Source organism: Drosophila biarmipes, chromosome 2L, assembly GCF_025231255.1.
Source record: "Drosophila biarmipes strain raj3 chromosome 2L, RU_DBia_V1.1, whole genome shotgun sequence".
In the NCBI taxonomy this organism is placed as follows: domain Eukaryota; kingdom Metazoa; phylum Arthropoda; class Insecta; order Diptera; family Drosophilidae; genus Drosophila; species Drosophila biarmipes.
In genome coordinates, this window is record NC_066612.1 from 20,191,677 (window position 1) to 20,219,093 (window position 27,417).

The 27,417-nt window shown below is 46.4% G+C and overlaps 2 protein-coding genes across 7 annotated transcripts in view; one reads left to right on the plus strand and one right to left on the minus strand.

Annotated features, from left to right (window-relative positions):
- The window catches only part of LOC108033762 (protein abrupt), a 47,639-nt gene extending 29,627 nt beyond the window's left edge, over positions 1-18,012 (plus strand). For 4 of the 5 annotated variants that reach the window (XM_017108339.2, XM_050885601.1, XM_017108340.2 and 1 more), the window contains exons 8-9: positions 15,210-15,911; positions 15,977-18,012. In XM_017108339.2, the coding sequence (XP_016963828.1) occupies positions 15,210-15,911; positions 15,977-16,410 (1,136 nt within the window). In that variant the 3' untranslated portion in view covers positions 16,411-18,012. Of the gene's footprint in view, positions 1-12,291; positions 15,132-15,209; positions 15,912-15,976 lie in introns of those variants that run through there. The other variant, XM_050885600.1, reaches the window with a different exon arrangement.
- A 531-nt stretch (positions 18,013-18,543) lies between these two features.
- On the minus strand, positions 18,544-27,015 carry LOC108034016 (uncharacterized). Of its 2 annotated transcripts, XM_017108750.3 has the most exons (13): positions 26,744-27,015; positions 26,562-26,684; positions 26,158-26,504; positions 25,190-26,103; positions 24,565-24,726; positions 20,875-24,160; positions 20,557-20,820; positions 20,218-20,502; positions 19,993-20,160; positions 19,663-19,929; positions 19,483-19,600; positions 18,914-19,422; positions 18,544-18,854 (listed from the first exon to the last, which is right to left on the minus strand). In XM_017108750.3, the coding sequence occupies exons 1-13, from the start codon at positions 26,880-26,882 to the stop codon at positions 18,717-18,719; spliced, it is 6,720 nt and encodes a 2,239-aa protein (XP_016964239.1). In that variant the 5' UTR covers positions 26,883-27,015; the 3' UTR covers positions 18,544-18,716. The 2 variants fall into 2 exon arrangements, with proteins under 2 accessions (XP_016964239.1, XP_016964240.1); XM_017108751.3 differs by lacking the exon at positions 24,565-24,726.
- Positions 27,016-27,417: the final 402 nt, after the last annotated feature.

Consider the following 27,417-nt stretch of genomic DNA (forward strand, 5'->3'; position numbering starts at 1 on the left):
TTCTAATTTTCTGCTTAAACTTCAAATGAAATTGTTTTGCACGCACACTTACACTCACGCACACAAACAGTTTGGAAATAGATGCGAAAAATGGAAATGAAAAACCATTATTATTATGTATGTAGGAATAGGAATAGCTCCATCCATCCCGCTCTGGGGCTGCAAAAGCGGTGGGTGGGAGTGGACAAGTGTTTGCCAAAGGAAATACATTAAATTTAAACAAAATTCCCTCTGCTTCTACTTGAGCTTAACGCACACAGACACAAGTACGGCCAAATGCAAAAGTTTTGCTCAAAACTATTTCGTTTTCGGGCAGGGTTGAATTTCGGGTTCCCAGTCCAGGGATCCAAGGGTTGAGAGCGGCCCTTTTGCCACGTTGTATTTTAAATTCAAGTGGTCGTGTGTAGCAACAAAGCATCCATCTGCCCACACCCCGTCCGTTTCTGTATGCTTAAGGATTTCGTTTACAGAATCCGAATCCGAATCCGAAACCAAATCCGAGTGCGAGTTCGAGTCCGTTTCAAATGCGAATTTATTTCCAACGAAAATATTACAAAAGTCAAAGACAGAGCTCTTTGCCCCGCACCCGAAAACCACCTTGGCAAAAAGGTCATTTTTGGGCATGGAATTTACATAAATCCATATGGATGTGTGCGAGTCTCGAGTCGAGTCCCACGGCCGAGTCCATTTGAAGTCCTTTGTCCTTCCTTGGTCCTTCGGCTCCGCTTCGTTCGGCGCCTGCAATCTGTCGGCATTTTTCGCCTATCACTCGGGGCTTCGGATGCCGTTTGCAGCCTCTATTGATAGCTACACTTAAACCATTAATGATGCTTGGTTAATGTCGTCAAATAGAGGAATCATTTTAAATTAAAGTTTTCTTGCTCTAAGAATTGTTTACTTAAATTATTGTTGTTTTCTTTTGATTACTATTTCTTATAATGTATAACAGCTTAACTAATGTAATAAGACCGTAACTGACAAAATGTTTCTATTATAAAGCAAGGTTTTATTTCTCGAGCCTAAGAACATAAATTTGGTATCGAATTCGGCATTTAATAATTGCTTTCCCAAGTGTATTAAGAAAGGTTTAGGAGCAGATAGGAGGGTTTTCCATGTGTGCGTGCGGTTTCAAACGGAAGACGGAAAACTTGCTTCGGCTCGGCCTTTTCCCATTTGACCCCCTTGCCACCGCACCTCCTTCGCGTCCGCCCATCTTTATCTTGCCCCTTGTGGATGGGTCTCAGCTTGCTGCTGCCGAACCGAGCCCCTCATCCTCCACCTCTGACGCATTGATATCCCTTTTAATGGATGAATTATTGCCGCACATGCGAAAGTAGTTGCTGCCCAGGACTTCACCCCCTTGAAAAGCAGGGTTTCCACTTACATATCCTTTTCACACAGACACTCGCACAAGACGGAGCATTTGTTTGCATTTCATTTCCTTCAGATCTCTCTCTGTGTGAGTGCCTTTCACATCCCGATGGCCGGGATTTGGCTGTTTGTGGTGGGGTGGCAGGGAATCAGGGGGTTAGTTGACAGGCCACGCTGTGGAGGTCAGTTAATTAAGGGCGGACATAGAACAGAAATAACTCTTTTGCGGTAAGGTAGCCCCGCTCCATTTTCCGTTCCGTACCCTCTTTGATACACAAGAATTTAGCTGCGCGGGAATGCGCCAAATATCCATAATAATTGAAGGATATTACATCAATAAACCACCACGTACACACTCTCGTATGGGTGGGTGAGGTCTGCATTTTAATATTTCCAAATATCACACACTCACACGGTGGCGTATAATTTAGGCTTTGACAGGCGGGGCCACCTACCACCTACAACGAGGTTAAATGTGCGTGTGCGGGCGAGAAAGGGGCGGAAGGAAGGGGGCCGAAAGTGGGCTGATGAGGGCTCTAAGGGGGCCGCGGGGTGTCAGTCTGGCGGGCATTCGAGCGCCAACAGCCGACGCCATAAACTAAATTTATTGCAAATATTTCCTCAGCAATGAGCAATTTGTGCGATCGAATCCTGCGCCTAAGTGGGCGCGGGTTGGTGGCTCGGGTTAGGGGAGGGGATTCGGACGTGGGTGGTGGTTCGTTATGCCGCCCGGCGAACGTGTCGATGATGTATTTCACTGTCCAGCATTTGACCCAAACAAAAAGGGAGAAAAACGGTCTGAGCACCCCCACCAAAAAAAGAACTTCGAGCTAACTGGACATCAAACCGATACAAATCTGAATAGAATGTCCTTTTCGAGCAGTGTTTTTATTGATTCAGCCAGCCGAGCCCCCCTACTCTGCATTATTTTGCACTATTTACTTATTTTGCCAACTAAAATCTAACACAAAAAGAGTTCCTCGGTTTCTGTCAGAGAATTACACGCAAAAACCGGAAAGCCGGGAGAGGCAGTCAAATGAAATTACTCATACGCCCAGTGTGCCGCAATCAAACACACTCACACACACACGCCATTCGAGTGCGAGAGAAAGAGAGCGCTAGACAGGCCGACAAAATGGTTGGCCAACGACAACCAAACAACAACTAAAACAGCAATAACAAACATGAATTTTAACAAAATACAATTTCAATACAATTCAAACTTTCTAACACACACACATAGATAGGCCAACAGCCACACACAGAGGCAGCCACGCATAGCAAAGCGAGCGGGAGGGAGAGAGACAGAGCTACAGCATGCCACCATCCGCCGGGGAAGGGTCCTATTTACCCCCTCTCCCTAACCCCCCCGAACCGCAGCGCCAACATCGCCAGCGCCAAGCACCACCCAAAACCCCTTTCGACCACCCACCTAGCGACCCTCCACCCACTGCGCCCCGGACCCTCAGCCGTGTGCGAATATGAAACTAAAACTTCCTCTACTCATTTCCTGTCCTGCTCCCAACCGCATCGCCTGCTGATGATGAATAGAAGGGAATCCTACGGGGGCGGGGGCCATGGGCGGCGGTGGGCAGGGGCCAGAGCTGGGCGCAAAAACTATCTCGACCGACTGTCTCGCCAGTTTTCAGTTGCGTTCTAAATTCATACATTCATTACCATCGCATTTCATTCACACCCAACCATCCAACCACCCATCCAAACCAGTCCCCCGCCCCGCCACCGAACGAAGTTAAATACAATCGCTGGTCCGTAACAGAGGCGTGGGCAGGGGCCTTTCTGCAGGGGGCGGTGGGCGAGTAGTTCGCTGCTCATAAAGTAATAAATTGTACCGTAAATAGTGCGGCGCAAGTGTTCGATGGAGGGACGGATGGATGGACGGATGGATGGATAGATGGGAGGTTGGATAGATGGATGTACAGCAAGCAAGGAGGGGCGAGGAAATGGGTTGAAAAGCATGAAAGGGGCTTCGCGGGGTGGGGGCATGTGGGAACGTTCGACCACTGACTGAAGCTATTCATCTTTGACTCGACTCTTCCCCCATTCGAAGAGGTCCTTTCAACAGCTGCTCGCAGCCGCAAAGGCTCCGCCGGCAGAAGAAAGATTAGCATTGTGCCCTTAAAACATAAGTGTGGGCTACGGACTGATTTTAGATCCCCTTTCTGGAAAGCCCTGCGAGGGTTTAAGCTGGTGTGCAAGATACCTATTGTAATACTTAAAGACCAGCCTGCCTATAATAACTTGATTAAACACAAATAATAACCTTTGTCAATTAAAAATGAGCTTGCTCTAGGAAATTTTCTATATATGAACTATAAATTCGCTAGGATCATCATCCCCGAACTTATCCCGGGGAACGGCTGGAACTCCTTGAGCTATTTAAGCTATTCAGTGAATGCTGGCAGCGCCTGAATCGCCACCCTCGCCCACACACACCTAGCATGGTAAATCCCCGACGCCCCCACCTTCCGCCCCGGAGACATCGAAAAAGTAACCCATACCCGATCGCCTAATCCCCGGCAACGTTAACCACATACGACCGCATCGTTCATCATTTGGCCGTGCGTGCTGACGCCTTTTCGGGGTGGGGTGGAACAGTGGGTGGTGGACGGAGATGGGGTGGCTGGGCATCAGGCTGCAGCCTGTACTAATGAATTACGCAATCTAAAACTATGTACATTTAATTCAAATTCACAAAACTGTACGCCAAACTAACCGAGACGAGCTCCCACACACCCACATGTGCATGTCCATGAGGATTTTCACACACGCACACACACACACTCACACACTCACAGTGGGACAAACTTTGGGCAAACTTTTTTGCTGCCTCGGCTGGCGTCGCTGCCTCCGCTGCTGTATATTTTGGAATAATTCAAAGCGAATACATTTCGGACCCTCAACCACCCATCCGAACATCCATCTTCGCTCCAACCCCATCAGCAGCTGGCCGGAGTCCACCGCCCCCGTGCCCGCCCCCTGTGGAAAGCCCAGAACCCCCTTCGCCACCCTGAGAGGCCTAAGCATTTCGCCCATCGCCCATCGTCCATTGCCCATTGCCATTCCATTACCGACACCATTGGCGTCAACGTCAGCATCCATCGCACATGTCCTTGCAATTGTTCCGAGTCCTCCCAGGACCACCCACCTTCACCCCCCCCCCCCCCTCCCCCCAAACACACACACACACAGAAAGAAGGAAAACACGAGAGCGAAAGCGTGCGCAAAAAGCAACAACAAGTTAGATTCCCATATAATATTCGTACACACTTTGCAAACATGTTTGTCGATGATGTATTATACAAAATGCCCATAAAAAGGCCCGCATGAGAGAGACGGAGTGCGCCGGAAAGGGACAGAGAGAGCGGCAGGGAGCGCGCCAGAGTGAGAGCGAGCGATGGCGTAATCATCGTTTGTCTCTCCGCAAATACGTGTGTGTGTGTGGGCCACTAAATCGAAATGCCAAAATGCCCATTTCTATTCCATTCCATGGCTCTGAGCCCCGCATAAGCGATACAGACATTTCGTTTTTTGGGGTAATACATCAAACTAGCCGCATCAATAGCACACTCGCACACAGAGACAACCCTTATGTCTGTGTGAGTGTGTGTGTGTGTGTGTTTAGTTGCATGAGGCAATAAGGACAACGAAAAACAATGGGCCAAGTTAATACGAGTGTGTGTGCGAGTGTGAGACGGAGAGTGTATGGAAAAAGAGTAAAATACTTCATGCAGAACCGAGCCAAAAAACCGAATCGAATAGAGCAGACGACGAAGCAGCAGACGAAGAAGCCGGGAAATGGGCAGGAGTAGCGGAGGGGGGGGGGGGGGGGGCCAGGGGGAGGGGGCAAAAAGTTCTTGCCACCAAAAGTAAAGGAGATAATCTTGGCCAGAGACGAGGTGAGGAGAGCATTGCTTGCCAAGAACCAACATCGCTCACCACCCCTTCCGAGCCCCATCCGCCCCAGCCACCCAGGCCACCCCTTCACCTTCCGAACTCCGTTCTAATGACCGCCAAGATAGAATGACATTTGGGGCTGTCAGCTCTCATTGTTGGGTCCGTTCTCGTGTTGTGCCTCCCCATGTGTGTGTGTAGTTGTGCGGGTAAGTGAGTGTGCGGATGTCGAGAAGAAAACTTTAAGTACACAGGACCCAAGGAGTCGGGTTCGGTTTTAAACCAGCCAAAAGAACAGTGGGTCGTGGTCGAGGATTTATAAGATGCTTTTGCTTGCGTGCTATCGAATTACTTAGTCAGTAGTTCCAATTCGGATCTATTAAGTATTTTAAACACATAATTATGGTGTTCTATCACTGTCTCAATATTGAGGTTTAGGAACTACTCAGATGTCAGCAGAACTTGGCCAAAATGTGTTCGATCCTTAAGATTAAAGAAATTTTGTACAACTTTTCATAAATGTATTTGGCTGTTTTCCTTTTTAAATACAATACAGTAATTCAAGTTTTAAAAATGTAACGCAAAGTTAGCATATTTTATACCATTACCTATTGACGTCCAAAATAGCGTAAGCAAATGGATAAAAATGCCTAGTATACTTTCAGGAGTTCCCTACTTTCCCAAAACTATTGTTTTCAATTGTAACTACTATTTTTATATGAGCCTTCAGCGACCCCATAAGATCTCTTCCAATGTCTCACCACTGTGCTCGAGTTTTTGCCCACGGGAAAGATGGCAAAGGGCAACATTTTGGCAATAAGACGCCTTCTTTGGTCCAGGCGCACAACACCACACAATCACAATCGCCGAAGGGGCGTTTCGGCGAGGGCGTGGCAGGGGAGGGACAGGGGCGGGTGAGGTGCGGAGAAGCGGCAACTGCGGTCCAAGTACGTGAAAATTGATAGATGAGTTATGGGGTCGGTGTGGGGACGAAGGGTTCGCATGCATATGTCCTTACACGCACACCAACAGCCGGAGAAAGGCAAAGAGAGAGTAAGATAAAGGTCTTTCCCCCTCCCCCTCCCGCTACCCTCACTCCCCACGAACCCCCGAAACGCGCTTGTAGTTGAATGCGTCTGTCTGTGTGTGTAGTTGGGTTTTGCAAGTGGCAATGAGTCCGAAGACGTTCGTGTCCGTCCCAGCTGTCCTTTGGCTGTCGGTGTGTGTGTTGGTGAGCGCCTGTCTGTGTGGGTGTGTGGCAGGCATGTGTGCCAGTGTGAGTGGCTGTCGGTCTGTCTGTGTGTGAAGGCAAAGCATTTTTCAACGTTTGCCTCGGCAGCCGGGGGCATTAAAAGTTTTCGTATTTATTTTGTAGTCGGTTAACAATATTCCTTTGCTGTCTTACCGAACCACCCTCCCACTCCCCCTCCGCCTCAGTCGCCCCTTCCCCTAAGCTCGACCGTTCGACCCACTCACACGGACACACTGGCGGAAGGGACACACGTACGTGTAACAGTTTTGTAATGGTATGCGTGCGTTTTGTTTGCGGACGTGGTCTCGTGGATGTCTTGGACCTCGTACACACACTCGCACAGGAAAGGGGAGACGTGTGGGTGGGGGCATAGATAATATATAGTACATGGATGCTTGAGCGCTTATTGTGTGTGTGTGCGGGTCGAGCTGAAAACTTTTATGTGTAATACATCAATTGCAAAAAGATAGCCAAATGCTGTTAACTTTATATACAACTCATACATGAGTGCTGTGCGCTCCTGCTGCTTGTGTGTGTGGGTAAGTGGGTGAGGGGGTGGCCGGGTGGCTGGGCAGTGGCGTTTCTTGGTGGTTCACGGGGAGTTACTTACGCTCCTCATGCGGCGCAAGTAAAAGATACATTTATTATGTGCGAAGAGCGATGAACACAAGCGATTTATCCTTTTTAACTTGCCTGTTCGCTTTATCTCTGTGTGGGTACGGGTGTGTGTGGGTGGCGCGGGGAGGGGGCTTCCACATGTGTGTGTGTCCCAACTGGACCACCCACATCTCAGCCGAGTGACTAATTTATGGCCACCACCAGCTTGGCTCCGCCGCTTAAGCTCGGCTAATTTCGACTCCGGCCCGCCTAAGTAGGCAACACTTTCTGCTTCGGATTGCCATGGGTAGTTCGCAAAAGCGCCCGAGCTACACTCCCCACCAAATCATATTAAAAACACGTTGGCCCACTAAACTTTTCTCATTTCAAAAGTTAAAAAAAAGGCTGACAAACAAACGGTATTATCGGCCGGGGCCATCAACATTCGTCACAGGCCAAGGAGCAGCTGTCCTGGAATGCTCGAGTCCTCGGGTCCTCGAGAGTCCTTGTATCCCCATGCCCAGTGTGTGTACACAAAACTTCTCGACTTGATCTTGGCATGTGTCCGCCTTGAATATGCATTCGAGGCGTCACTTACCATTTTTTCCCGTTTCCTCCTTGCTCCCGAAAACTGCGATGTCGATGGCGAATGTCAATGCTGATGTCGGTGCTCGGGACATTCGGGAAAATTGGGTGTGAGGAGTGGTGTGGGAGGAGGTGGCCTGCCTGCCAGTTCATATATCACTCGGTGTTGTCCCCCATCCCTCCGGAACTCCACTGTCGTCACACATGCTCAACGGCAATTTCGCTTTCAATTTCAAATGCTATCTATGAGGGAATGCGAAGCGAAGCCGCCGCCCACACTACAGTCACATGTATGTGCAGGGACAACAAAGATAAAAAAGGTAGCGGAAAAGGGTAGCGAATACCCAAAATACCCTAACAACCCATGGTTATTTTGCCAACTATCAGATGAGATTTGTAGTGTAGCATGAAGCAAATTTATTGGGGCTACAAAAGGAAAATTGGAGAGGCCAGAAAACAGTATTCTCTCTATATTCAAAAGGATGAATGTTTTTTGATCTAACAATATAGGTACAGAAAAAACCATCTAGGTAAAAATGTATATTCTATAATTTTTAAACTTCGAGGTGGTGTTTCAAAATCAATGTAGGCTTTCTAACAAACTATACAACCCAACTTAGTCAGCCCTCGAAAGAGTATCTATAAAGAAAAGTGAAAGAAAGCACAGCGAACAAGCAAACTTGTTTGCAAAGTTTAAACAACATTTCGTTTGGCTTTTGGCTGGCCGTACGTGCCAATGGACCGCCCCCTTGCCCTCCCCAGCGGACAAAACTTTGCCATTTTTTTATTTTCCCTGTTTTTCTTTTGTGGCTGCGTTTTATTTATAAGATAAACAAATGCAGAGATGGATTGTCCCGGCATGTGTCGTCCGGCATCTGGGCAGCATTGGCAATCTAAAGTGGGTTTTCCTAAGATGGATCCTGGCCAGTTTCCCGCTCCCCTCAGAAAGATAACCCTGAAAGCTAATTAACTGCGGACGGAGCAAAGTGCGTATCTAATGAATTCGGTCAGCGATTTTACGACACTTGGTCGCATATGAAATTGCCGGCCAAGTAATCCACTTTATCCATAATTCAATCACAACTATTTTCGGGGGTCGAGATCGTAAAACTGCAGGGCGTCGCCAATTTGTATTTGCCAGATACTTGAGGCGCAGATATTCACCCGTTTTATGGCAAAAATTCGCAAATAAAACGGACCATAAAAATTAATAAAAATCCAGTGCCGACCCGCAGTTTTATAGTTTTATTATCTAGCAAGATTTCGAATTGGCCGGGATTGCTCGACGACTCTGGTCACTTTCGAAAATTCAAAAGCAATGGAAATATTGCTGAGCGAGCGCTCGTAAAAATCCGAGTGGGCGGGTCCGACTGACCGGACCTCAAAAAAGAGGATAGCCCAGAGGCCGGAAAACCATTTTCCCCTCAAAACTTATTAAGTAATAAATTCCAATAAGAACAAAAGGCTGGTCAAAATTACAAGAGGCTTCGAGGGCAAAATATGCATAGCAGCAATACTAATAATAATAATAAGCGAGGTGATAACGATCGCAAGACATCGAGAAATGGCCGTTAAACACACCTACGACGCGCCCTTTGCAACCCTTTTGACCCCTAACCCCAGACCCCTGACCCCTGGACAGAGACAAAGCGCCGCTCGGAAATGTTTACACATTGGCCGCGGAATGGGAGCCATAATATCAATGGGCCTGGCCCATTGACGCGAGTGATTTATATGGAAAAATTCATTATTTGCCGGCACCTTTCCGTCCTCCCTCCGGCGCTCCATGCAGTCCATTTTCGAAATGCAAAACGAGACCAGAACCGGAAAGGGGAAAGGGAGGGGTCCTCGTTATAATGGCCCCTTGGCGCGAAAGGAAATGTTACCCGAGTCGCGTCGGCGCTTTATCTTTAATAAAGCTAATTTCTATTGCCGCTAACAGGACCGCGACATGCGAGTCCTCGCACAGGGATTGGAATCTCAGGGAGCCAGGAGGAGGAATCGAACCCGAACTCGGACCCGGACTCCTTCTCCGACTGATTGCCGTCGCGCTGCGATTGAATGCTCCGCTGGTAATTGATGTGGGTGCGGAGGTCCGAAGTCCGATGTCTTGCATAACCCAATGGGCTGCCCTAACTGGATTGGCACAGAAAACGCGCTCGCATGCGGCCATAATTGATGGGCCACTGACAGTGGCTCACCAAGCCCAATACTTCGAATGGATGTACACGCCCTAGACTATCTTTGATCGCAGTGGTCTCTTTGTGAGCGGAAATTAACAATTACTAACCCGAGTCAGATTTTTCTAATCCGTGGGACCTTAAAAATGGCTAGCAGAAGTGACCATTTTCTTGAGGAGAATGCTTGGCAAATGGTCGCTCGGGTTAAAGAAGCTCGATTGTATGATCATCTTTTGGAGGGGGATGAAGTGAGCCTAAGTGGTATAGTCGTTTGGAAACCGAAATTATTGCCTAATGTAGTATATGAATTTATCTTTCTCTACAGAGTGACACAAGTTTACTCATCTGATGCCTTTTCCGTAGACAACAGTCCTTGCATCCTTTGTGCTTACAAAAATAGACATTTATGATGCATAATTATTAGGAAAAATTGGGTTTTGCTTTTTATATTTCATTAATTATGCACAGCCACAGAGGTGGCCGAAAGTGAGAGAAGGAGTCCGCACCTAGTGGCTGTAAAATTACGCACAGACCAACGCACACGGTTCCGGGTTTTCGAGAGGAGGCTCAAAGGGCTTCTCCTGCAAACATTCCACTGCACCCGGGCAGCTCATTCTTACACACCTGTGACCGGGTGTCCAAACGCATCTTTCACAAAAAGTGCACCTGCCACAGGGGGGGACTCTCACGCCTGATTTGACCCGGGCCACACAATGTCCTTCAATGCCCTCTTTCAGGACTTGTTCTTGTGGCAGTCACTTGCGACAGGAGCTGCCCTCACAGACTCACAGGCAGACAGACTCCGGCCGGCTGACATCCTTTCGGTTTCCTCAAATGTGACAAATTCGAAATGTGCTTGGCTGGTCAAAGGAGATCGCTCCCATCCTGTCCTGCTCGGATGGGATGCCCCGATGTCCTGGCTGCACTTGAGCGCCGGCCAATCGACGAGGACCTCTGGATGCTCGCCGAAGAAAACTGTGATGCTGCCATGCATGTTTCATGTGCATCTAAGCATATGCCAGCTCGTTCGCCAGACAGGGCCAGCTATACGTACAAAATATTCCGGGAAGGGGGATCGGAAGCCTTGCATATTGCATTTTCCATTTTATTCGATTGCATTTTATTGTATTTTTCACTTGATATATTTATGCAGCCGAATTGTTTGCCTTCTCCCTTGAGTTGTCACGCACAAAGGCAGAACTAAATTGTTTAATTTGATTTCAGCCTTTTTGGGGTCGCCTTGTCTCATAACCCCTGCACCCAATCCCTCGCCCATCCCATGCCCAGCCATGGCATACCGTGCCATCCCATCCCTGGGAATCCCTGGCCATCCCAAAAATGACTCAATATTCCGATTTCGATAGCCCCCTGGCATGGGCCTTGGCAATTTTGTAGACATTAAATTGCGTTTTATTTTTCAATATTTATTATTATCGAATATTGAAACGAAACCGAGCTGGAAATGGAAATGGCGCTGCAGATGGAATCGGGCGAATGCAAAGGACGGGCCAGGTGTACTCCTCTGCACGCCACTCGGATACGGGCCATATGTATATGCACAATCGCAGTTCGCATATAGAGTTGTACGCCCGTCCAATCCGGCAATGGTTCCATGACACGCGATACGCCTTCCCACACCTTTATCCACCCCTTTTCCCATGGGTTGTATCCGTGCGTTTTGCATTCTTATAGCGGAAACCTAATCCATCAGTTAAATCGCAATAAAATATTTATCCAGAACTGATTAGAATCATAATCCTTACTTGGGGATGCACTTGTTTTGTGAGTTTCACTGCAACCAGAGTAATGTTGTGTAAATAATTTGTATTAATTTTTAGTTTCTTAGATTGTTTGCACTTCTTGTAATTTAATTTAAATAATCATTTGCCTGCCTGCCTGCCAAAACCCAAATATTTAAATGTAGTATCATATATATGTATACTCTCTTATAATCAATCGAAAAACTTTACCGATGTAATTGGCTGAACCAAAATGAAATGTGCTCCAAAATATTGGCTCAAACCGTGTGTGTGTACTTCCGATTGATGGAGCAGTAGGTGCAATATCCCTAACCTCTAGAACTGAATGTGTTCCCAAAACAAAAACGAAATGAAATCCAGAAATTGGCTTTAAATGTAATTGGCATACCTGAAAATTATAAAAAAAATAAAAAATGGAAATCACTAGCGGTTTATTCAGTTCTGCTGTTGTTGTTGTTGCTGCTGCTTATGATGGAACTCAAAATTTACCAAAGCACACACACGTTCCACACTTGAACATCAAAATTGAAGCTGTCGAATGAAACCAATAGCAACCTTTATTTAGCATCTGATTTTCGATTTCACATTGACTTCCTCCTCTTCCCAATCGCCACTCGGAATGTTTGGATCGCAGGCAATTTTCTGAATGCCAAGAGCGGCATCAAGCAGGAGGTGATGGAGCCGGAAACGGAAGAGGATGTAGTGCAGCAGCAGCCGCACGAGGCCCATGCTGCCGACCGTCGTCCTGCGGCCAGCAAGCTGGCCAAGCTGATGCAGCAGCAGCAACAGCGCCAGCTGTTCGACCAGCGGCGCAGCCACCACCAGCCGCACCACCATCACCAGCCTCACCAGCGCCACCACCACCACAACCACCATCGAATTAATAACAACAACAACACGAAGAAGAACCGCTCGGCCAACTCCTCGCCCACGCCCTCGGCCCGCTCCTGGAACGACAGCGAGGAGGATCAGGACATGGACTGCAGCAGCGGCAACCACAACCAGCAGCAACAGGCGCAGCAGCAGCACAATAGCAACGAGGACGAGGACGATCGCTCCTCGTCGGCCTCCTCGGCCATCTCCCTGACCGTGAAGCGAACGCGCCAGGATAGCGAGTCCACGCTCTACCAAACGCTGCTCATGAAGCAGGATCAACACCAGCAGCAGCATCAGCACCAGCAGCAGCAGCAACACCAGCAGCAGCAGCAATATCTGGACGAGTTGCAGCAGTCTCACCAGCAACAGCTGACGGCCAATCTGTTCATGGCCAGGACAATAGCTCTGAGCAGGTCCCGGGATTTTCCGGAGCTCTTTCAAAATACGATTGCCGCGGCGGCGGCGAATGCGACCGCTGCATCGTCCAGCCCTGGGAACAATGGCAGCGGAGCGGTGAAGGTGGCAGGACCAGGCCCTGGACCAGGACCCTTGCCGGGAAGTGCGGCCCCAGTGGCTGTGGGAAGCGGAAGTGGAGCGGCAACCGGAGCCGGGAGCAGCAACTACATGCTGCCCTGTCCGCTGTGCGAAACGCCGCTGGAGCAGCGCGTTTTCCGGCAGCACCTGGACCGCCACTATCCGCGCGACAGCCCCGTCTGTCCGGTGATCGAGTGTGGCCGCCGCTTCGCGCATCCCAACTCCGTGCGGAACCACATGCGGATCAAGCACACCCTGCAGTGGGCCAAGATGAAGGCCATGCGATCCTCGGGCGGCCCCTTCGCCGGCGGTCCCGACTTCAAATGAAACTGCGAGGCCGTGGCCTAATGGTACTCCGCGTAGTCACGCTAAAAGCTTTCTAGGTTGCTGCTTCTCAGTTAGTCAATGGCGACAATAAATCGAATCTAACTCGCAATCCAAGAGAATTAACCCAGTCTCGAGACACTCGCAATCTATCGTAGATAGCCAAAAGTAGTCCAAGTCCCCGTCGGAGTCCACTACGAGTATAATTAACACTAACTGTAAGCGCACGAGAGATCCTTGCAACGTTATCTGCCCGCCAGTCAGCCCTCGAAGCCTTCCCAAGAGCATTCCTTACCTAAAAGTATTAGTTTTCGCCAGAAACAGGTTTCAGTCAGCGCGATTCATAAAGGTTAATTTCGAGTGAACTCAAAATTTGTTGAATTGGGGTAAACAGTCCAATGTGTTCATTTCGGACATTCATTTTGGGGAATTCATTTTTCCATGAAACGAATTCATTTAATTTCGAATTATTTCTATGTTCATTACGTGTTTAGAAGTATTCAATTTTGTCAAGAGCTGGTTTCATTTAAAGGGGTTCATTCAGAAAGTTAATGTTTCCAATTGGGATGTTCCTTTATATGTATTCATTTGGGACTTTAGATTTAGGGAATTCATTTTTCTGTGCAAAATATTAATTAAATTTCTGATAAAAATAAAGAGAAGGCAATGGGACTCCAAAAAGGTTTATTCAAAATAAACTGTGGAGAGATTCGAGAGAAACTACGCAGCTGGCGGCGGTGGATGAACGCTTTGGGTTAGAGGATACTTACAACAATTATTACGTTCCTATATGCGATAAAGAATACTACAAAAGCAGACACCTACAGCTCTGATATGTTTACGTAAGGCAAAAGCAAATCTCAAACTTTGAATTCCTTTAATTAGCTGAGCGATACGGAAAGTGTGTAGGACTCGACTCCAGTAACGCTCCAGTAAAGCGTGTGCAGTATTAAAGTGAAAAGCTAACGAAACCGAAGAACTACACAAAAGATGAATAATAACATTAATTCATAGAGTTACATAAGCAAAATACGTATGATTAAGCCATAGAGGGTGAGACAACTATGTAGATAAAGAGCTAACAACCAGCAAACAAAGAAACATGATATATAGAAGATATAATGTAGTTATTATGAATATTGATACTGAAACAAAATAGAATGTGCCTGCGTAATATATTTTTAGCCAAAACAAAAACAAAAGGAAATTAAACGAAAAACTGAAACACAAGTAAACTAAAGTTGAGCATTAGAGAGAAGGAAAACGAAATACCAAAATCTGAAATCGATTTGTATTAGAGAAAGTTCAAAATTCAAGGAGATATTTTTTGTTGATTACCTTAGGTTGAGTGAACTGTAATTCGAATCAATTGGCGGCATAACACTCCAAGAGCAGACATACGTAAAAGGTTCCTATAATGTTAATCAAAAACACTAAAACTATACCGAAGCGCCAGTAAACCTGGCTGAAAGAGGTCTGTCGAGATTGCTTCGATATTGAGTAAATATAAATTCTATTTCGAAGCGGGCAATTTTACAATTGTAGTTTATAAAGCCTGAAGAAAAACAAGCAGCCGTAAGTACAGCGATTGTACAACAGTTTGTATGCCATTTTAGTTTGCAAAATTGTCTGAGGGCAAAAACAAATGTATCTAGTACGAGTATCTTGTATCGGCCTTGCCTGGAGGAATGTTTGGAGGCGGCAAATCTATTTTGGTGAACAATAAAGAGCAAACGAAGACGAGCTGCCTTTTCATTGGTCTCTCTACGCGGAAAATGTGCGAGCCCCAATCTAATGAATGTTTAATCTATCTTGCAGTTTCCCGACGCTCCTTGGAAATGCGGGTCCGAGCCACAGATCCCCGTCCGTGCCCCAAATGCGGAAAGATCTACCGCTCCGCCCACACTCTGCGCACCCATCTGGAGGACAAGCACACCGTCTGTCCAGGCTATCGATGTGTCCTCTGTGGCACGGTGGCCAAGTCCCGCAACTCCTTGCACTCGCACATGTCGCGCCAGCACCGTGGCATCTCCACCAAGGACCTGCCCGTCCTGCCGATGCCCAGCGCCTTCGATCCCGACCTGGCCTCCCGCCTGCTGGCCAAGGCGGGCGTTAAGATCTCTCCTGCGGAGCTGAGGGCCCGGGCCTCGCCCACCGGCGGCAGTGGCAGCAGCGGCGGAGGTGGAGGTGGCGGCAGCGGCCAGGCCAAGTTGGATCTGAGCAACGCCAGCGGGGGACCGTTGGACGACGCCGAAGACTCCGACGAGGATCCCGAGGATCTGACCACCGGCAATGGCCTCTACGGAATGGGCGGAAGCAGCAGCGATCTGAGCCGCTACCACGAGAGCCTGCTGAGCAACTTTGGACACGCCAGGATGCGGAATGAGGCGGCTGCTGCGGCGGCCACTGCCGCTGCTCTGGGTCAACCCAAGGACCTGGGCGTCCAGATGCCAAACAGCGGTGCGGCGGGTCAGTCCTTGCTGGACACCTATCTGCAGTTCATCACGGAGAACACCTTTGGTGAGTGTCTTAGTTTTCTAATCGGAGGCTCCGTAATTAATTTGTGATCTCTGTAATGATTTCAGGCATGGGGATGTCCCAGGAGCAGGCAGCTGCCGCAGCGCTTCGCGCCAAGATGGCTCAGCTGAACGCGATGGGGCACAGTCTGGACAACCTACCGCCGGGCTTGCTCCCCGGGCAGTTCGACCTTAGCAAACTGGCTGCCGGAAATCCAGCCTTCGGACAGAGCGGACCCGGTCTGACCATTGAGCCGATCATGCGGCACGACCAGGCTGCCGGAAGCCTCTCGCCTAACGCCCACCGACCACTGGCCCTCAACTCGGGCGGTCGGATGATGGGTCACGACGAAATGGCGGACCACGAAGGCGACATGAGGCGGGACGGGTCGGAACCCATGGATCTCGGCCTGGACGTTAACCAATCGGGCAGTAACCATGAGGTGGCCAACTCCGATGCCGAGGAGAACTACTCGGAGGACGAGGGGGTGCACAACACATAGGAGGAGCAAGGGATTCCAGCGAGGGACCCACCAATATGAACATGAACAGTTGTATACCGATTACCCATGGAACATATGTAACGAGTAGCCTTATCCTCATGTATACCAGTTTATGTGTACGATACGATACAATACGATAGTGAAACCTAGGACTAAATCATATTTGTGCCGCTGCCAGAGCTGGCCTAGTAGAATTCTATGTTGTGCTTTTAAACTACCTACTATACATAAATCCCTAAACACATATATATTTATACACAAGTACCTGCTGTGTATGCAAGTCGATAACCGGACCGATCCCGCATGAGAAACAAAAAGAAAAGGTAGTCTAGTGTCGTAAGTTAGATTTCACATTGAAAGAGAAGCCTGTAAATACATAACCTATTCGTATTAGACCAGCAACAGCCCCCAAACGATCCGTCGCATTTAACACTTACGTATGTTAGTATTGTACCAGACGCCAGCAGATGATTCAGATGTGCCATGCATGCCACAGCCTTCCAGTTCCAAGTCTAGCCAGTCCAGTTCACAGTGCTTACCATATCTCAGGAACGCTCGCGGACGAATCCGAACAACTCAACCGAACTACCTCAGCCAGCGAAAGAGTTGAACCCCCGAAACGAACCTCACACTTCCACGAGTTGAGTCTGGCCTGAACTCCATCTCCAGGAATCTTGCCAACTTTCAAGAGCGCATATCTGCTCGAAGATTTAGAATCCTAAGGGGATCAGAAAACATGAAATTGAATATTTATACACTTACATACGGTATACAGTGCGCACTCAGTATACGTATTTACATACATTGCATATGAATGCCTGTACTTATTTGTCAGAGAAATGAATACCTCAGCATACTAAGCATTCGGTCGTTACACTCGAAGGTGGACCCTTATGATATCCAGTGCGAATCATATAGTTATAAAGAAGTTAGGTTAGTTAGTTTATGTGGCAGCACTGCACGCAAGACATAGATAGATGTAACTACGCGTTTCCTGTATGTATTTAGTTCGAATATGCCTCAGTTATCCTAGGTTTATGGTTAGCTTCAATCGGAGATGAGCACAGACTCTACAAGAGTCGCTACAACTTGCCTTATGACCAACATATGTGTTAATTTAGTAATTTTCTACCTCACTTAATTTAAATGTAATTTACTTGGATACTTATTTGTAAGTTCTTGAAGGCACTCTCCCACTTGCAACTTGATTCGAGTGTTTTAACTACCTTTAATATGGGATTCACTTTCATTACTCACCAGTCAGCCTAACTTAGCTTAACAAGAGATTGGATGACACACAGGATGTGAATAAAAATATCTAAGTACATGCGAGTATCTTTAGTTTTTATTTACCCGGCTTAGTTTGTATCTTTGGTTTTAGAAACTTTTCCTCTCACTCTCGCCCAGATTTTGGCGCAGGGGGAGTGCAATAGATTGCATTTTCCTAGGCTTGAAATGCATTTGTGGCTTATGCAATTCGGATAAGTCGTTAGTTTAAAATATATTAGTCGTTACATAAGCAATATAAGTAGACATCCATGTGCTTAGAAAGTTATATAAATATTTATTGACATTACAATAAAGCCGCGTTATGAAGACAAACTGTGTTTTTCTCAATAAATGTTTTTAAAAAATTCAAAGGAATTTAAATGGGAGCTTGTCAACTTTTGCAGCTCCTATTAAAGTTACAAAAAACAAATGCCATTATCGGCAATAACAAACAACAAGCTATCCGGTTATACAGAGTGGCATGGATCCTTTCATGCAAATCAGGCGATAGTTTAACCCGCAAAATAAAATTGGTTGAAAATAAACCAAAAACCAAGAAGAACGCACCGCCCAGTGAATGGACTATTAGATACCCGTTACTCAGCTAAGGCGACCAAAAGGGATATGAAGAATTAAGCGTTGAGGACGTTTGTGCGCGTGACAAATTTGCGCTGCGCAGGAAATCTAAATCTGAAACCTCAACACTCGAGCTTTTATATTTTCCCGTCGATCATAATCTTACTCGGCAAGTAATGCTGATATATGCTTTATGGGGGAGACGCTTTCTTTAACTTTTTGCATACTTTTCTTCGAATACAATATGCTATTTTATATATACATATTTATAAAAAAAAGTATGCGAAACAATATTTTGTTTTTAATTTGTATATTGCTACTAATGCATATATATGTACCTTTTAACCTATGACTAAAGTTTTTTAAAAAGGCATATTTATGACATAAAAAGATAACTTAAAACCAAACCCATAAACATTTGTACACTTAAAATGGACGCTACGACATAACAATCTAGTGACTTATTTAGCTTGTTCATATTTAGCGAGTTTTTCGCGCAATGCCTCCAGCTCATCCTTTCGCATCATTAACACCCGTTTAGCGGACTCGTATTTATTTTTAATAACAGCCAGTTCTCTCTTTTGGGACTCACATTGTGCCTGTAAGCAAAGGTATTGGTTGTTTAAAAAAGTTGTTAAGTAATCAGGCAAATAACAACCTTTAGTGCACTGGTTTGACCAGCTGTGAGTGAGCAGGTATTCGAGGTGTCGCTGTTTTCGTTTTGCTTAAGCTTCTCTTCCAGCTCCTTGATGAGATTATAGCGGGAGCGCAACAAGCGACAAGCATCCTGGTATTTCATGTTTGTTTTCTCAAGGACTGCCTCCAGCTCAGATTCTGTCTGAGTTTCTGCCGATACCATAGGTGGCTTCAGATTTGTCCTAACCTGTTCTCCTTGGTCGGCAACCGATTTGACCGATGACTCAGCAGCATGAGTGAGATCATTGACTCTGGCGTTGAGATCCTGGAGCTTCATCTTAAGACGTTTTTGCTCAAATCGTGCTTTCTCCTGCTCCTCCTGAACTCTCTTCTTCAGTTGCGCATTCTCGTCCTTCAGTGGATGATGCTTTAGCTCCATGGTCAACGCAGTCACTTGACTCTCGCGAATAAAGAGATCGCGCTGGCAATCCTGAAGCTTGCTGCTCAGATCGGCGCAATTACATTTATTGTCTGAAATTCAAAACATTAATTTTAAGATTTTGTAATCCGCGCATCGACAACTAGTCTTACCTACGGGATCTGTCATGGTGCCATAATCCCTAGAGTCGTTCCAGTAAGATTGCCGCCGTTCATCGTGAACGCTGATTCGACGATTCTTCCGCACTTCAGTTTCAGAATTAATGGATTTCTACGGAGAAAAGATCACACTTTAGAGACTTATGTTTCAGTTCGATTAGGCAACCAATTTACCCTTGACCCACATGCACCAGGATTCCGATCGAGACTCTTTCTCCCTGCTGGAGCAACTGGGGACCCATTGGAAGTGTGTGACTCGAAGGACGCGTTGCTTCCGTTCACTTTAAGCGCTTGCAAAGCAGCCAGTTCTGACTCTAGCTTAGACATAATGTCGTTGACCGTGCATAATTTTTCCTCAAGGTAGCGCTTGTCTTCTAACAGACTAGATATGGTTTTATTCATGCGTTCCTCCTCAGTGTGGAAACTGGATTCCTTAGATTTCTAAAAAAAAAAAAGGTTTTAATAGAAAAATCGACACATTACCAGCATGCGACATTTTCTTACCACAGTTGACCTTAGTTGCTCGCATTCCGCTGTAAGTTCCTCAAGCTTACTAACGCTGCCACTAAGCTTAGTCAGCTTTTCCTCTAGGCGTACCTTTTCCTCCAATAGAATGGAAATGGTGCCGTTTAATACCTCCTTCTCCCTACCGAAACCAACCTCTTTGGATTGCTAAAATCAAAGTTAAACTTATTCATGTTTTCAATTAATAGACTTTCTAACTATTACCAAATCGGACCGCAGCTTTTCGCATTCTGTTGTTAATTCATGTACCTTCTGTTCCAATTCGTCGCTTCTATTGTTGCCTGCCTCTATGGCTAATTGGTACTTATTTAACGCTTGCTGCAGAGCTGCTTCAGTGGAAGCCAACTGATCCTTTACCCGAGCGCTGTCTGCATACTTCTCGTTGAGAATGTTCATATTTTCCTCCAACTGCTGTTTATTCTTTTGCAGATCCGATACAATCAGTTCTAATCTCTTATTTTCCTTCAGGGAGTTATCAGTTGTTGATTCCTAGAAAGTAATGTGTTAATTTATCAAGTGAACGGTTATCGATATTAAGCTTACCAGATCCAATCGAAGTTGTTCGCACTCGTTGGTAAGTTCAATGATTTTTTTGCGACCCAGCTCCACTTCACGACTTAGCTCTGTAGATCTTTGATTGAATTCTTCCCTAGCATGAATGTTCTGCTCCAGGCTTGTTTCTGATTGCTCAAGCTTTTCTTTGAAGGAGGCACACTGCTTTTGTTTCTCTTCCACAGTGTTCTGCAGATCGGATACAATCAATTCCAAGCTCTTCTTTTCCTTATGAAAATAGTCAGTTTTGACTTCCTAATAATCGTTTCAATATAGTTATAAAATAAACGCTTTCTAAATTAATCTTACCAGTTCCAATCGCAGATTTTCGTATTCGTTGGTCAGTTTTTCGATTCGGTTGCGGCCTTTCTCATTTTCCTGGCTGAGCTCAGAACATTTTTGATTGATTTCTGCTTCCCTGTCTTGCAACTGCCGTTTGAGGTTCGCTTCTGATTGCTCCAGGTAGGCAATCTTTTCTTTCAGGGTGACACAGAGCTTTTGCTGCTCTTCCAACATGTTCTGCAAATTCTGGGCGTTTTTCAACTTTACCCTAAGGTCCTCATTTCCAGTCTCGAGGTTATCTTTTTTTTCTTGCAGAGAATTAAGCTTTAGTTGCAGCTCGACCATAGAACCCTTGAGATCATCCACTTCGCGTTGGAATTGGCCAGCCTGAACGGACATCTTCTCCTCGACTTCTTTGAGCTGCGTTACCAGACATAATTGTTCCGAATTCGCAGTTACCTTTGCATCCATGGTCTTCTTCAGTTCTGAGCGAAGCTGTTCAATTTCTACATCTCGACTAGAGATGCCTTCCTTGAAATCGGATAGTTTCGCATTCAGACGCTCTACCTCCTCCTGCAAATTGGTCGACAGTTCGTTTGTCTCAGATAGACAGGTTTTCAAACTTTCGTGCTGCGAAACAAGGTCTTCATGACCAAGGACTTTCAGTTGAGCTTCTTGGAGTGTTTCCTGGAGGGCACTTATCTTGGCAGTGAAAGTCTCAAGCTTTTCCTCTAAGTCGCGTTTCTCCAACTCCTTCTGCTTGTCCAAGGCAGCCATTTCAGTTTCAAGTTCCTGGAGTTTTTCCAGCGTGTTCGAGTGCTGTGTATTGGCATCCCGAATCTCCAACTGTAAGGTGGTCTTCTCCTGCCTCAGCTTATCCAAGTCCAGAACGTACATCTCACACTTTTCCTGTAGCTCATTTATTTGCTGGTTCAAAGAGGCCTGCAGTGAATCAAGCCGGGCACTATGAGCCTGTGCGTCTAAACTATTCTGATCTAGAGTAGAGGGCTGTGTTTGCAGCTGGTCCTGCTTCTTTTCGTAAAGCGCCTCTAGTTCAATTTTTTCCATTCTTAACTTATCCAGTGCTAAGTCCTGCTCAGCTTTCGTTTTCTCCAGCTCAGCAATTCTAACTTGAACAGCGCTATTTTGACTTATCATTTCCTCCAGAGTATTTCGCACCTCCTCAAGTTTAAAAGACGCCCTATCCCGCTCCTCCTCTACTTGATTCACTTGTTCCTTTAGCTTAGCGGTTATGTCGCTAATTTCTGCCTTGTAAGCATCTTCAATATTGGATTGTTGTGCTTCTGCCTTAGCCAATTTTTCTTTCAAGGTTTCTCCTATTTTTTCCAACTCTTCCTGGTGCTGGTCAATTAAAACGCTTCTTTCTTCCTCCGCCCGAGTTATGTTTTCTTGGAGAGTGCGATTGATGACTTCCAACTCCGCTTGGTAGCGAGTAGTAGCACAGGAGAGCTCCTCCTCAGCCTGCAATAGCTGCTCCTTCAAAGCGACCACACTGCTTTCATAGCGATCCTTGTTCTCCTCTATTACCAGGCTCTGCTTATTTAGTTTGTCTCTGCTCTCATTCTCGATGGTCTCAATTTTAAGCAAGAATTCTAACCGTAGGGCATTGATTTCTTCCGCTTTTACCCTCTGCAAATCACTAAGTTCTTCTCTAGCTGCTTTTAGCGACTCTCTAAGTTCCTCGATTTGATTGTCATATATGGGCGAAACAATCATTTTTTCTTGCATTTCCTCCGCCAGATTGAGAGATCCTTCCTTTTTAATACTTTGCTCAGCGAGCTGAGCGTTTCTCTGTTGAAGCTGGTCGATCAAGAGTAGATTATCGGACAATTTCTGGGCTTGGCGATCTAGGTGATCCTGCTTTTCCTGAGAATCCACCTCCAACTCTGCCAGCCTCACCTCCATCGTTAAACACCGCTCGCTCATTTCGTCGAATTCCTTTTGAAGCTTGGCGATGTCACAGTCTTTCAGTTGCATCTGAGTCAGCTGGGTTTCCATCTCGGCCTGCATATCACACACCTTCGCCCTCAGCTCCGTAAGAGATGCCTTGAGAGCGACCACCTCCTGGGACTCCTGATCCTTCCTCCAGGATGTAGAGGGGCCTGAAAGGGTATCCTCGTCAGGTTGAATTCTGAGAAGACTCTCGCTCATCGAATTCTCCCTGGTTACCCTATCCTGCAGCTCTTCATACACCATAGTCATCTCCGCATTTTGTTTCTCCAGGGATTCGATTTGGCGCTGGTAATCCTCAACTTTGTTCACTATAACACTCTTTTCCAGGAGGGCAGACTCTAGGTTCGTCATCTGCTCGCGCATCTCGTTGATGGTTGCCTCAGTGGCTTCCATAAGGATATTTTTTTCTTCAACTTCCTGCTCCAATTGCGAAATGATTTCAAGAAGTCGCTTTTCCTCTCCTACGTGCACTTGTTCCTGACTCAGTTGCAAGATGTGGAACCTGTGGCGCCTTAGAAAACCCTTAAGACAAACGGAATCGGATGTATTCTGATGTTGAGAGTCACCTTCTATGTACTCAGCCGACTCGAGACAAAGCTTCAAGCCCGGCACTTTCTCATCCTGTTCCAGTTTTATAGCACTGAAGAGGCGACTGAGGCCAGAATGATGCTGGAGTTCAATCTGTTGGATGGACTCTGACAGCTTGACAAACTGCTCCAAGAGGTCACTTTCTGGGCAGGGGTTATTTTCCAGTTCGCTGCACTCAGTGCCCACACCGGAACTCTTCATGGACTCCAAGTCAAAGCTAGCTTGTCGCTGCTTGAGCTCCTCTCGCAGGGCGTCGTTCTCTTGGACACTTTCCATTAGTTGGTTGGAAAGGCAGTCGTATTCCCGCTGAATCTCCTCATAGTCCGACTGCAACTGAGAGAGTTTTGCTTTTAACTCTTGATTTTGAGCCATAAACTTTTCTGAAATAGCTTCAGAATTTTGAGCTTCCTTAAGCGTGCTCTGCACCCCCTCTTCCTCTCGCTCATTGCGAGTTTTAGTCTCAGCTTGCGAATTGGTACTCCGAGATAAATTGTCGAGGGACTTTTGCAGACTCTCTATGGTCAACTCCTTTTCGGAAAGCGCTGATAGCAAGTCGTTTACGCGCAGTTTCGACGTTTTCTTGTGGGCCTCGAACTCGAACTCTAGGCTCACTGCCTCACGGTTTTCTACTTCCATTCTGGTCATAGTCTCTTTCAGAGAACTTAGTTGCTCTTCCAAACCGCCGATCTTCGCATTCGCTGCCTCATTAGCTGCTGTTAAGGTGGCGACTTCTTCCTGCAGAGCTTCATAACTATAATATGACAAATAAGAAACACTTTGTTATTTTATAACAAATAAAACTGCTTAATGCGAAATAATGCTTTCTAAGATAGCCTAACAAATTTATTTAATATGTTAAAGCCTACTTTTATTTTACCATGTTTACATAGAATAGCAAATTAGCGTCTCAGAAAGTACCAGCTTTAAGTAGCCGACATGCAGAAAGATAATAGATGAAAACGATGACGCGAGCATAAATAAAACTGGGGACGATGATTTTCACGTTTTTATAGTTGCTTTATAAATTTGATTAAAAATCGGACTACTGGATGCTAGCTGCCTTATAGCCAAACCAAATAAAATTCGGCTTGCTGAAGCTAGCTTTCTTATTTCTCGGAATATGATTATCGGTTACTTATCACCCCTTGAACTCACCGCTCCTTCTCGGTTAAACAATCTTGCTCTAACTTATCCCGTTGAGCTGTAACCCCGACCAGCTTTTCTTTTAAAACCTGCACCTCCTTACTCTCCACTTCGCAGTGTTTCTCTAAGCTGGTGAACATTTGCAGGTCCTGGATCTCCTTGATCTTTTCCGAGCTGAGCAAGCAGATGAGTGCAGTGATTGAAGTAAAGGTGCGTGGATGAATGCGTATGTAAGGTGATGAGTATTTTGAAGATAATATTGGGTTGATTTGGGGGCCAATAAATGTAAGGGGGAAAAATCGATGAAATATTTAAGATATGTGGCCAAAAGAGCTGTGCCTAAAATCACTTTTGACCTTTTACAATTTTTAGTTTCACAATCATCATTAAAATATATGTTTTATTATTATAATGAAAAATTTATTTTAGTGCTTGAAAAATATGATAAATTTATGGATACTGTGATTTTTCTCTTACAAAACAAGTAGTATTCGTTTAAAAATGCTTTTTCCGAGAAAACGATTTCGGCAGTATTAACTACATCATTTTCAAGATTATTTTCCCCAATCATCATCACTTTTTGCAACCATTTAAATCAACCCATTCTAAAACCAAATTAATGTAAAAGTGTACTTACGTCAAAGGGCCCACGTGCCTCGTCAATGGCGTCAAGGTCAGGTCTGGCAGCTTCAGGTTAGTAAGCATGTCTTTGTCGAAGCCTGGGCGAGGAGAGCCAAAGTCAATGCACTCTGCCGGAAAGAATTCCTCATTAATTGAGGCACCATCAGTGCCGATATCCAGACTTCCGAGAATGTTTATGGTCTTGGGAATGTTGTTTAATCGTTTTGCTACATTTGAATTGGAAAAAAATACGGGTTTTGGTAGATGGGAGACCTTTGAAAATTGTAGAAGTCGGTCCTCAGTAATGGCAATCCCGGCCGAGTCATGCGCCGGACCCGAAGGAGCAGGACACCACGTGCGGCGTCGCTTTTGCTGACACTTGTCACTCAGTGATGTGCTGGAGATAATCTTATGCATGTCGCGCTGGATGCGTTGCTCCAGATCCTGCACCTTTAACTGACTCTCGTTTTTGCGCTCCGCCTCGGCCAGTTTGTCCTTTAGAACCTGGATTTCGCGCCCCAGCCGCTTCATCATCGTGGCGTCAGACACCATCTCGTTGACCTGCGGCTTAATGCGGACTTTTTTTGCACGTGTTGCAAAGCTAAGGGTGGATTGCGACTCCTCCATGATCGAGGGCTTGATCGTACATATGATGGAGGTCAGAGCATTGCCACAAAGCGATCCCTGCAGAATGCGTGTAAGTTTGGAATCGCGGAAGCTTATGAACTTGTTGTCCATGTTCTCGGACAGGCTCTTGATCACATTGCTGAGGAAAAGCAGGCTCTTGTTTATATGGCCACCCTCCTTGAGGCGAGCCCCTCGGGCACCTGTCTGGTCCGCCCGCTCCGATCCTGCCAGATCCACCAGGTTCAGCACGCTCTGGATTACGGCGTCGTCGTCGCTGCGGTCAGATTTGCGGGACTCAATGATCTGCGGGAAACCGATTAACAAAGTTATACATAACCACTACATTTAGTGCCTTACTATGCGGAAAATGGCGTGGGATCGACTGGACCGCTCGTTCATGTTGGTCTCGCCCACGGTTCTTTCCTTGTTGCCCATACAGAGAAGGCGCAGGAGGTCGTCTTCGCTGGTTATGATGCACTCCTCGCAGTTCACGTTCACGATCCCATTGCCGGCCTCGTGGATTTTTAGGTCTTGGTTCTTCTTGTTCAACAGGTCGTAGATCTTCTCGTTGTAGATCTCTATGTAGCCCACGCGCAGCAAGAAGTCACGCTCCGTCTGACTGGAGATCTGCTGGAAGATCTCCTTGGCGGCCAGCACCATGACGCCTGGGTTTTTGCCGTCGCCCATCATCGTGTAGGTCTTCCCTGCGGGACATGAACGCATTAGCTCCACCGTGGTGTATATATAGCACAGATACCCACCCGACGACGTCTGGCCGTAGGCGAAAATAGTTCCGTTGAAGCCCTGCATACAGGCGTGCACGATGTGCTTGGCCATCCGGTCGAACACCTCCTGGTTGCTGGTGCCCTCGTCGAAAACGTAGTCTGCAAGTGGGCGGGGAACGGATTAGGACGCTTATTCCTGACACTGGTCTAGCACTTACCAAAGACATAGGGCTCCGCATGGCTGTCCGCCAGGTGGATGGAGCGGCCATCATTGACCTGCCAGAGGGAGGTGAGCTCGGGCTCGCAAGGACGCACCTTGATGCACACCTGGATGGAACTCGGGTTCTTGGCAGACATATTTGCAGCTTCTAGATATTCACGCTTTAGATAAACACATCACAGTTTCAAAGCAAACAGATTCCAACGTTTCACAGGGAACACAAAGTGATCGACATCTTTGTTTCTGTTGAATTCGAAAAAAATGCCGCTTCGATTAGTGCGACCGAACTGTTATCGATCAATAATACCGTCCGGCTAAAGGAAGTTATTGCAAACGGTCACGCTGCAAATAAATGTTAGCCAGCAGAGATACCCGACCGACAGCAGAGCCCTTTTGTCAGCATGTACTAGAGCGCCATCTGTAACACCCCTGTTAAGCTAACGCGTTCGATGATACGCCTTTTACAACATAAGATCTCTTGTGCAAAGCCGTGAAGTTTTAACGAATCCACATAATGAATAATTTGATTACAGGTCGATAGAGGATAGTTTTATGTATACAAAGGAACACCTTTTGGCCTTGATCCGATTGTTACGGGCCAGAAAAAATATCTCTTAATATAATGCATTTTTAGCCCATCTTATCAAAACTATATAACACTAATCATGTTTC

What these genes read in the sequence shown, in the direction of transcription:
- LOC108034016 (XM_017108750.3), bottom strand. Translation starts at nt 26,882, where the DNA reads ATGTCTGCCAAGAACCCGAGTTCCATCCAGGTGTGCATCAAGGTGCGT. An exon ending in CACCATGACAGATCCCGTAG is followed by an intron (nt 19,423 to 19,482) that starts GTAAGACTAGTT and finishes TTTGAATTTCAG; the next exon opens with ACAATAAATGTAATTGCGCC. An exon ending in GTCAAACCAGTGCACTAAAG is followed by an intron (nt 18,855 to 18,913) that starts GTTGTTATTTGC and finishes CTTTGCTTACAG; the next exon opens with GCACAATGTGAGTCCCAAAA.